This window comes from Haliotis asinina, chromosome 12, assembly GCF_037392515.1.
Source record: "Haliotis asinina isolate JCU_RB_2024 chromosome 12, JCU_Hal_asi_v2, whole genome shotgun sequence".
NCBI lineage: Eukaryota > Metazoa > Mollusca > Gastropoda > Lepetellida > Haliotidae > Haliotis > Haliotis asinina.
In genome coordinates, this window is record NC_090291.1 from 43,948,067 (window position 1) to 43,960,468 (window position 12,402).

A 12,402-nucleotide genomic window follows, 5' to 3' on the forward strand; every position below is an offset into this window, starting at 1 on the left:
TGGTGAAAAATAAGTGTTCTATACTTTGATAAAAAGCAACAAATGAAAACACATCTTGTGTTAAGAATAAAAACAAGTTTTGTCTCTTTTGACAATTAATATACAAATAACACAGTCACCTGCACGATACAGCTGTGTGAGTGAATGTTTGTGATTTTATGCCTCTTCTAACAATATTGAAGCAATGTCACAGCAGGGGCGACCAGAAATGTACCTACACTTATACCCATTTGGGGAATCAACCCAGATCTTCATTATGACATGTAAGGCTAAACAAAAAAAAGTGAAATATTTCTTGGGTATCAGCTTATAATTTTTATTTGTGCATGGAACAATTTTCTAATGCCTTTTAAAAAAATAATTTTGACTTGGTCGCGTCCTGACCATCCAACTGTCCACTATAAGAATGAGCGTCTGTAAGAATGAGTACGACTGAATCTACAACTCATTAACACATACTAAACTTCCGAAGCTGTATTTCTGAGAGAGAGAAAATGTGCCTGTGAAACATTTAATTTTTGTTGCAGCCTAATGGTCAGTTCCTTGTTTATCAATTCTATTCTCATCACTAACATGATCCGTTATCATGATTATCATTAATTATTCTACAAAGGTACATCTCTGCCAACAGAGCATAGGTTTATAGCACGGATACAACTCGTGGTAAAGCTATTTTGTGCTAATCTGAGATTGCTAGCAAAGCATAGATGCCATAATTGCCATGACATGTTTTAATCAGTTGTTACTGAACCATGGCTATCTAATTTGGAAATCATTTTCAAATTGGCCATCAACATTATACACACTTACAAACACGCAAGAAATAAACATAGCAAACATTTCAACAACCTACAGCTAATGATACGGTAAGTGTTCAAAGAAAATTCAATCAGAAAATTGTTAAAGGTAAATTGTTTGACTGTACAGCATGATCAAATGCAAGCAAAACAAACCAACACTGAATCTGGCCATGTTTTCAACATTTCTAAAACCATATTGACCAGCATAAGAGTGAGTGAGTTGGGTGTTACTCCACTTTTGGCAATTCCAGTGATATCACAGTGGGGGATCCCAGAAATGGGCTTCACACATTGTACCCGTGATGGGAATCAAACCCGGGTCATAGAGGTGACGAGCAAATGCTTTAACCACTGGGCTACCCCACCACCCGTACCAGCATAAGATGAAATACAAGTTGTGGATTAAAATTTGGCTGCATCTTTAGAATTCACAACCAAAACTTCTCATGAGGATGTTCTTTGCATCAGGTCATTCAAACAAACACGTTACCAGACTCAAAACAAATCTCTCAGTCATTTCTTGCTGTGATGTGTAGAGTGAGTATAATTTTACGCTGCTTTTAGCAATATTCCACCAATGCCCAGCGTAAATTAGACATGGGCTTCACACACTGTAACTGTACAGGGAATCAAACCTGGGTCTTTGGCATGACAGGTTTAACTACTAGGTTACCCCACCCTCACCTTTGGTGTAGACATGATACTTCAGCTAGAGCTCTCACTTGATTGTTTCTGGTCTGATGTTACATGGCAATGTTTTTTTCAGTATTGCCCACAACAAAATGTCACAAATTACAAAATAGGGTAGCATGATGTGATAGTGTGGTTTATACTGAAGCTTAAAGATATCACACAAAATGGAGTTAAGGTACATAGGCTATATCAAGATCATTTCGTAAATTAATGTTGGGGATGTGTTTACTGTTCAGAGATACTCAAACTTGATTAATTTGTAAGTTACTTGGCAAGTTAGCTTCCATTTCTCATTATTCTAATCTCCCTGTATATCATGGCCAGGGTATAATACTGCAGGCAGTGGAGAATAAATAGTTTCAAAATAGAACATAAAACCAGTACAGAATCTGTTAAATATAGACAGTTACACACAGGCAGTTGCCACTATTCAGGTTCCAATATTAGCTGCTTACAGACAGTTGCCTAGTTTTCATCACACGAAAGAGGCACCTGCCAATGAAACCATATTGAAGTTCTGACTGCATAGGGCTATGAATGTTTTGTCGATCAGGGCCCTGTATTTTGTATGGCATAAATTGTCTGCGACTGTTGATTGATCACACTGTTGACCTTCAGAATTATTTTCCATATTTTACAGTGTGATTATGATTACACAATGTCATTTAGTCTATTTCCATTTTACACCATGCATCATGACCAATCAGATTACTGCTTTCTCTTTGCTGCCGGAGTGCAAACTGAACATTAATACAGAATGTTAATATAAGTGCACAGGACAAAACTACTGGTGTAAGATACAGCAATACAGTATTGTATCATGATACAAGGAGCAAGATACAAAACATACATTCACAACTCTTGTATTGAAATACGTTATAATACATTACAAGTTATACTAAGGCCACACAAAATTTATTTCTTGTTTTATGGATGCACCAGTCATATTTTTCTCAAGACTAAGACGAAAAAAAATAAATAAATAAAAATAAAATTTCCCCGTTCAAAAATACAATTCTGATGTTTTATTGGACAATAATGTAAACTTCCATGCAAATCTTTAATTGCTTTTGCCCCATACATACCGGTACTTGATTAACTGCCGAAAGTAAACTACTTTTACTGTTCAGAAGGAATATTACTTTGATTGGTGATTTTTTTTTCTTATTTATCACATTTTTCCCCTCTTGCTTTCAGGTTTTCTGAGAATCTGAGAAAAAAAAATCCATGAAAGAAATAAAACTGGTCTGGCCTGATGTAAATATATGTGAAAAACAAACTGACCTACATCCAGTTTGCAGAATCTCTTGTATAGCCTGGTTGACTATAAATATCAGAATTTTCACACTGCTCCTATTATTTTTTCTTGCCTTCAATATTCCAACATACATATGATTCAGAACTGTGATTTACCAACAGAAATGAATTGAATCTGGGCCTAGATTTCCGAAGCGCTATTGGCGCTTAGATAGTCTTAAGTTAATGTTAATGTACGGCACTTACGACTATCTTAGCACTAAGAGAGCTTCGAAAATCTGGGCCCAGGATACTAACTGTATCGCACTGTATCGCATATCATTGTACACTTCCAGACAAAACACAATCAACAGATCATGGAATGCATTCACTGGAACATATCTTGGTCCTGACGTCCGGAATCATTTTATAACCTATATTTGACACGAAAGGACTGTTAGGAAAGTGAAAATACAGCAAACAGGACTCAAGATCGTCTAGCTAAACTGTTCAACACCCTCAAATGCCAGATCTACTACCAACAACTAGCAGCATGTACTGAGTGAACATCCATATCGTGTTCCTGTATATGATTAAAAAAAAGTAGAGGATGTTGGATTTGCAAGATTGATAAGACGTAAATGATGATGCCAAGGAGGAAACAGGTGATGAAGAGAAATTAAAGGAAAATTTGACAATTCATTCCATTCCTTTGCAAATGTTTCATCAGTATGAATATATATTACTTTTTCTAATATGCAATGCTATATTTTTTTAATGGTATAGATGTTAGTGGTGTAGAACTTTTAAGCTAACATGTACACTACTAAATTTATTTACCTTCAAAGGAGAATCGAATCAATTTCAGAGGTAACTATGACAATTTTAGCATTTTTTTCATTGAGACAAGTACTAAGATATTGTCAAATGGAGAAACCTGTTGATCAATCTCTTGACTCCCAACACTTCCCTCCTCAAAAACTCATAGCTGAAATACTGATCCAACATGGAACATTTTAAGTGCTCCCTCAGACTTCAACTGTAAAACAAACTGTAGTTTCTCATTTGAAGGAACGTGAGCTAGCTAGTTCAGAATTTGCATTTAAGGCATAGAAACAGACATTTTCTTTATTGATGTTTGATTAATAAGCAAACTGTTTGATATATTTGGTGTCTGTCAATACATAATGTTAACATTAGGTGGAGGAACATGCGTTATCAGTTTTAGGCTGACATACAAACTTAATCAGATTATAGCTCACACTGTAACCAAAACCAGTGGTTAGGTTTGTACAGATGCATAAGGTCATAGTGGTTTGTGATGTTACATAGTTACATAGGAACTATAGATATCACGCAGTGCTCAAGCTTTAGCCAGAAAGTGTTTTTTCCATTCGAAAACACAAAACACAACTTAATCTCTTGGTCCAAATGTTTTCTTTCAAATGACAAAACATGCTGAAATGACTCGTGGTAACTCACATGTAATGCACACTCAATAAATCAGATCTTTAACTCTAATGGCTCCATCAAGTTCTGACAAATCCTCCCTGGCTCACAAATGGGCCTCCTTTCACAAAACAAACAGGTGATCGTAAATCACTAAGGTAAACTTAGTGCAGTGTTAAAGAATGGGAGTTAAGGTTAACCTTAGTAAAGGCTGTTTCATGAAAGGAGCCCCAGGTAGACATTCCAACTCACCAAGCAGCATGAAGACTTATACTGACTTCAGCATCTCTTAATACTACAGAAATGGTCAGTTCCGATTGATCTACGAAAAATGACTGTGGCATGTCGTGTGCTTTCACACTCTGTCAATTTGGTAATTTCCAACAGAAAATTATGTCAAAATTCCATTCAGTGCTGGTATCCTACTTAAAAACCCGAAAAGCTCATTCATGGCTGCTGACTGGAGATACTGACGACAAAACTTTATGCAACTACCAGAAAGCTTCATTCCAACTGAGCCGTGAGAGCACATGCCAGGTCTCAACAGTCTAGACCAAAGTTCTGATCAAAACGAGTGAGTTCAACTTCACACTGCTTTTAGCAATATTCTAGCAATATCACAAGAGGGAGACCAGAAATGGGCTTCCCGAGGAATCAAACCCAGGTCTTCAGCATAACAAGCAAATGCCCTAACCACTAGACTACCCCACTGCCCTCAAAATGATGAGTCTGTGAGTTTGGTTTTATGCCATTTACAGCAATATTGTAAGAATATTATGGCAAGGGGCACAAGAAATGGTCTTCTGACATCATACCAGGTCTTTGGTGTGAAGGGCAAAGGATGGCTGCACTCGGCTACTACACCACCTAAATCTGAGAGTGCAAGTATTACCCAAAATTTGCATAAAACATGGCTGTAAACACAGATATTTGGTTCATACCCACTGGCAGATATGAAATAATAGGTTATCAGACTGTTGTCTGACATTTTGTTTGATGTGCACATTTTGATAGCTTCAATATAAAATAAATATTTACAGTGCTATTTCAGGCTTTGCTACTGCTTGCTTCACAACAGATTGTCAGGTTATTACAGTATGAGAGTCTTATCACTGACTCTCGGACATTTCATGTCATATACTTAGTATGAACTGAAACATATCAGATAAAACACAAATGGTATCTGTGTATCTATGAAAAGTTGAATGGTAAGAAAATATTTTTATTTTATCATTCATATATTTTCTCAGTAAAATGGGAGTTTCTTACCAAAACTATCAAATGATAAAGGAAAGAAAATTATCACTACCTCTTCATGCTCGACAAAGATATCAAATGTTCAGCTGAAAGAATAACTATTAACTCTTCATTTTCAACAAAAATATCAAATGTTTAGTTGGGGGTAACTACTAACTTCATTTTCAACATAGTATAGGGAACTTGACTAGAAGATTGTCAAGGTTTCATTGAGATTATCAATGACTTTCACAAAGTAATGACACATTATCACTTGATCTCACAGCAAAAGTTGATGTTACATCACAAGCTTGCCAGGCCATAACAAAAACTGGCCAAAAATTACAAGCAGCTTGAAGCACCACAAAACTCTCACTCAAAACAACCACAATGGCTGCTCAACAACATTTCTCATCGAAGACAAGTCATGAATGGTTTTAGAGACTAAAAATAGAAACTGCATAGGCACAAGGCTTGAGCGGGAATAAAAGTATTGAAATATGATGGCTTTCATCCTGTTGGTGATCCTGCTACCATGGCAACACACATATCAAGTTTGTTGGCCTGCTCTGGTCCGATGCTGGCCTTGACCTCTGTGAATAAAGCTGGGTAGGCCGAAGCCACTGTCTGGACAAACTGAACCAACAGCTGCTGGATGTCTGAATGAAAACCAGAAGAAAAAACAGTTAGAGGATGAATGTTGTTTAAGGTCCAGCCACACTATAGGAGTAAATAGTTCTTTGTAAAACCCAAGTTGTTGAGCACAGACAGTAATACTTAATTTGCAAACTTTTAATAAAATTTGAAACAAAAGTATACAATACATCCAGCAATAATCACGTGCTACAGATCAACATATCGTTATATGTACACTGATAAACATTATGACGAAATGCATGAACACAGACAAAACAGGAGTGACTATTTTTCGTTTCATATTTTTATGTTCGTATTACTTGGCTGTGTTGATAAGGAAAAGCAATGGCTGAAAGCATAAGTATCTTTTATTCAATGTCACAGAGTAGTAAGTGAAATGGTATGTTTACGCTGCTTTTTGCAGTATTCGAGCAATTCATGGTGAGAGACTCCAGAAATGAGCTTCACACACTGTACCCCTTATGGGAACTGAACTGGGTTCTTTGGTGTGGCGAGTGGACACAATAATCACTGGGCTACCCCATCACCCAGAGTCACAAAGTAGAATCTTTACATTATTTGAATGAATATACCAAAATAAAAACATGCTTACCTTGTTTGATTGTGTCTGAACCAAGAAGGCTGGCTATCAACTTCAGTATTTGTGGAACCAGTTTTATTACCTGTGAAATAATCAGTGAAGAAGGGACCATAAGTTTAAAACATAGCATCTGAGACAATTTCACTGTTTGCATGTGTGTTTCAAGAATAATATCTGGTCTCTGATATATCAGTATTGTAAAGAGTGATCGAGATGGCAGGTACGGCTTTACGCCACTTTTAGCAATATTCCATCTATAGCATGGCTGGGAACACGTGGGGAACTGACCTGGGGTCTTTAGAGTGACGAGCGACAACCTGTAACCATTATACTAACCAACTGCCCCATATTTTGAAAAAAAAGGCAAACTGTTGAATATCTCGACCGTGACTCCCAACTTCAGCTGAACATATGTAAATTAACACAATGCTTTAAAAAATCAGAACATTGGAACATTTACACTGCACTTCCTCTTTAAAAAAAAGAAGCTGTTTTCAAACTTTGAAATACTTTGACCTGTGTAATTTCAAGTTGCTGGTTGAAAACCAACATATGTCATATTTGGGATTTCACTTTCATAGTAAAGTACAACTTGACCACTTTCTAAATGGCATTGTGTAAACATAGCTTTCGGCCGTACTAGAATTTGTACTCTACTAAGAAAGTGAAATCCCAAATATGACATAAGTTGCATTTGACCACTTTCTAAATGGCATCGTGTAATCATGGTTGAAAACCATTTAAAACAGGCAGTTTGGGGTTACAATGACTTTTTTAATTAAGGTTGCCATGGGTGAATCCGAAGATATGTAGAAATAATCATGGGACTATTCATACTAAAATATTATCTGTTTTCATTCAAGATGTGAAAATTAACGGCATCACAAGATTTACTATGCAAACATTGACAACACAAGGCTGGAATACATATCCTACCGACAGAAAATAAGGGAACAAGAAATTGAATGTAGATGACTTTGACTGTGACAGGGTCCGTTATCGTGGCATATCTCCCAAACGCAACATCCAATGACAATGGAATTTCGCATAATGCATGCCCAGCACGTGCTACACGTGCATACAGAAGTTAACTCCTGTAAATGTACTGGAGAAGTCGCAATCACTAATGCAATAGAGATTGACACTTACTGACAGAAATGCCTCCGAGGCAGTATCTTGGTGAAGCAACAAAATGGAGAATTGTGGGGATGATAGAGGGGGGGGACATCATTATGTGAAGTTGCCCGGCAGATGGGTAAATCAAAAAGTGTAATTTCACGCCTGTGGGATAAGTACCGTCAAACGGGTGGGGTTGCAACGAGACCTGGACGTGGTAGACCAAAATCAACGACACCACGACAGGATCGTCTCATTACGTTAATTGCTCTACGCGATAGGTTTAAATCGGCCCCTGCCATCAATAGAGAATTCCGCACACTCACTGGAAGACGCATTTCAACCTCAACCGTTAAAAACCGACCCTATCAAGCTCGTCTGAAAGCAAGACAGCCTTTTAAGGGTGTCACCCTTTCAGCTCACTATAAGCGCCAAAGACTGGGCTAGGCAGCATCAGGGACGGGCTATGCGCCACTGGCGTTACACCATGTTCCCTGATGAGTCAAGGTTTTTGCCTATGATTCACAGATGGCAGAAAACGTTGTTGGCGTCGGAGCGGGGAGCGATATGCCAGAGCAGCAATTCTTGACCATGATCGATATGGAGGTGTTAGTGTCATGGTGTGGGGTGGAATTACACATGACAGACGATCAGATTTGGTCATCATTAACGGAGCCATGACTGGTCAGCGATACGTTGACCAAATATTGCGTCCTGTTGTGGCTCCATTGGCTAGAGTTATTGGCCAAAATTTTGTATTCCAAGATGATAATGCCAGACCACATCGGGCCCGAATTGTCTCCGCTTATCTCCGACAAGAAGGTATCCAGACATTGGACTGGCCCTCTAAGTCCCCAGACCTGTCCCCAACTGAACATCTCTGGGACGTTCTTGGTCGAAGGGTGTACGCCAGGGACCCAGGACCCGCCAACCTGGCCCAGCTTGGTGCAGCTTTCCAAGAGGAATGGCGGGCAATACCACGGGCAACCATCCGGAAATTGATTAACAGCATGCCATCAAGGTGCCGTGAATGTGTTGCCCAACATGGTGGACACACCAGATATTGAACTTGACGCCTAAAATTGATTTAGTGAATATTTAAAGCAGTTTCAAATTCGCCATTATTTCATTAGTTCCCTTATTTCTTGTCGGTAGTATATTAAGTTTTCATTTAAGATGTGAAAATTAACAGCATCAAAGCTTTATAATATACACGTTGACAACAGATGGGTCAAAATGAGGTTGGAATTTTCAACACAATATATGATCCATTTACATTCAAAATGTGAAAAATGAAACAACACTAAACTGAAACGTAAACAATAGCAGCAGATGGGGTGAAAAGAGGTGAGATAAAGTGAGAAAGAGAAGTACTCACATGTTCACAACCCTGACTGTAGAGCTGAAGCAGACAGGTGAAGATGGTAGTCCACTCTTCCATGTCTTCCTTGAGGGGCAGACACTGCACGATGACGGGCACCACCTGCCAGACACACATCATAACTAATAATTGGTCAATAGGCTGTATGAATCAGGATGCTCATCCACATAGCGATCACAGAGAACTGGTGAGATGGCAAAAGCAGCCTCATACCTTGAAAACATCATAACTAATCATTGGTCAATTGGCTGTACGAATCAGGACCATCTTCCACAAGAGATCAAGGAGCATTGGTTCTTACGGCACCACCTGCCAGGCACACAAGCAAACTCAGGCACCTGGCTATTTAACCACAGTGAGTGAGTGAGGTTGGTTTTACTCTGCTTTTAGCAAGATTCCAGCAATATCACAGCAGGGGACAGAAGAAATGGGCTTCACACATTGCACCCAAGTGGTGAATCGAACTCAAGTCTTCGGTGTGAAGAGCGGATGCTTTAACCACTAGGCTACCCCACCACCACCCAATACTAACATGAGAAACTTGAAGAATAACTTATCACTGGTCAAAAGTCAGACTGCTTCACAGTTCTTAACTCTGAAACAGCATCCTGTCACCAGGTCAGCAACAACTCGAGTATGGAATGTCACAAAATTTTCAAGTTTCATGGAGCAATAAATCGTAATGCCCCAATACTACCACAAATCATTTGGGTAATAGATCTTATGCTGCCCAACAGCTTCAAACAAAAAAGGTTTACTAGCACAATTTAAATATTCATTAGTTTCCTGAACTGGATGATAGATGAACAAAACTTTCTACACAAACAAATGTATTCAGCTTCTTGCAATGTCAAACAGTTCTCTTATTCTCCATATCTAGCTGTTTCCATGTTGTACTCACATGTTCAAGGGGCACCTGATCCTTGTTGGCCATTATGAGGCGGCAGCTGGCAGCAGCGATGTTGTCCATGACACGGCCATTAGTCTCCTTGTTGAGGATGTCAAACAACATCTTCAAGATGTCCTTGTACTGGCTGGGAGAAGGTCAAGGTTACATGCAACATGGTGAAAGCCTGCAGTAGCTGAGACCAACATTTTTTTGGCATTAGCTAACACTACTCTCAGTAATATTTCAGCTGTATGATGGGTGAATATAATGACTGAACCAGACAATCCATTGATTGAGAGGTGACATAAAGTCTACACTGACAAAAACATCAACAAAGTCACCGATCCACCGGACAAAGCCGTATGTTACTGCCAGCTTAGGTCGCTACACAGTCTACTTCTGAGTGGATCAGTTATAATTTTACATTGCATCAGCAATATCACAGCCATACAGTGATGAAAACATGGTAATCAATTTAAAATATTCGTCTAAAAATAACTGCAAAACAAACTAGACTATCACAGATATAAATATTTAAAATTTGTAATGATATCTAAAATGCTTTAACTATAGAGGATGATACAATGCACAAACAGGCTATTGATCCAAAACAACCTTAGGTAGATCTCCATACTAGGGACCAAGGGGACTTATAGTACATCTGCTACCTTCATGCACTCTAGCTGGATTTACACTATCCCTTCAGCAGCCTGCGACTGTAGTCAAAGTCAGCCATAATGAAAATCATGGAACTCCTATGCCTAAAGTCATGGTAACATTTTACTTCTGGGTGACATAAAGAGAGATTTGTTAGTTGTTTAAAAGTGCAGTCAACAACATTCCAGCTGGATGGTGGCAGATTGTAAACAACCCAGTTGTTAACATCATGAGCATCAATCTACACAGTTCCGTTACATGTGTCTACCAAGTCTGTGAGTCTGACCACCAGTCCTGCTAGTCACCTCATATCACATGCATGGGTTCCCTACTACCTCTCACGAGCATACTCACAGTATCAATTCTGACGAATTTGCCAATACAGGTTATCACTTACATCAGTGGTATTTTCAAACAAGTTTCACATGTTGGTAAAGAAGGCACAAGAAACAAATGGCCCCTCACGTTTTGTATTGCCAAGAGAATATTGATTCTTGTTCCTGAGCCCGGATAACTCTGGGCCGTGTGACATAAAGAGACTGATTAACTACAACAGTGACACCAAAGAACACTGACATTTTATGCAGATTAATCACAAAAATGTGAATGAACCATGTTTTCCTCTGCTTTATACGAGAAGTACATTTCAGATGAAATATTCACTCAGTTCCATCTATGACACCACTGAAGGTCCAGGGTGGAATATGCTTTCAGCAACCTATGCTGGCCACAAAAGGCGACTATGCTGGTCTAGGGGTGACTAACGGGATCACCTGGGTGGTCAGGCTTACTGACTTAGTTGACACATGATATCTGGTTCCAAATTGTGCAGATTGACGCTCATGCTGTTGATCGCTAGAATGTCTGGTCGAGACTCGATAATTTACAGATTGCCACCATATAGCTGCATAATTGCTGAGTGCGGCGTAAAACTGAACTCACTCACTCATTCAGTTCCAAACATGACCATCAAGGATACCCCAGCATCTTCTCGCCTCCATACATGGCAAGCACACCTAGGGCGTACACCGCATTGCTGCGGACTTCGTCGTCCTCCTCACGTATCATCCTCACAAACACTGGATACAATGTTTCTACAAATGCTACAGAGGTAGGACCACAGGCTTCAATTGTTTCAGCAAGAGTGCCAACTGCAAACGACTTTTCTGAAGTGGAGCTTGTCTCTTTCTGTAATGAATTCAGATGTGATTGAGGATAGACCTGGAGAATGTAATTCAAAGGCTCAACATTTCCTGATGTTAAATATGGGCTGACATAGTATTGTTTGGATTATAAATGCATTTATGTGAAAAGGATTGAATCAAATAGTTTCCAAAGATAATTTACTCTGTATCAAACAATGTGATCCAAATTACAGTCATGGTGGCCTCTTTTAAATATGGATTTTCAATTCATACAATACAATATGGTCCAATAATCTGTTTCCAACTTAGTGATTTCCAAATCAACCATGATCTAACCTTGTGACTCTGCATCAACGCTAGTCTCCACCACCTCAAACCCTGTGATCACTATATTAAACCACCATAGCCCCAGTGTACCACATCCTGCAAAATACCCTGTATCCACAATATTGTGGATTGGGCTGACAGTAACCCAGGGCTTAGTTTAATGATATTCAGACCCATTTTTGGACCTATGATAAACTCAGCCCCCCACCACACTTTATATGAAGCCCTATCTCCCC

General features: G+C 39.0%; 1 protein-coding gene across 1 annotated transcript in view; it reads right to left on the reverse strand.

Annotated features, from left to right (window-relative positions):
• Positions 1-4,151: 4,151 nt before the first annotated feature.
• The window catches only part of LOC137257910 (importin-4-like), a 36,150-nt gene continuing 27,899 nt past the window's right edge, over positions 4,152-12,402 (reverse strand). The window contains exons 25-29 of the mRNA XM_067795414.1: positions 11,674-11,882; positions 10,050-10,182; positions 9,146-9,250; positions 6,664-6,733; positions 4,152-6,073 (exon numbers count right to left, since the gene is read on the reverse strand). Coding sequence (XP_067651515.1) covers positions 5,925-6,073; positions 6,664-6,733; positions 9,146-9,250; positions 10,050-10,182; positions 11,674-11,882 — 666 coding nt within the window. The 3' untranslated portion in view covers positions 4,152-5,924. The remainder of the gene's footprint in view (positions 6,074-6,663; positions 6,734-9,145; positions 9,251-10,049; positions 10,183-11,673; positions 11,883-12,402) is intronic.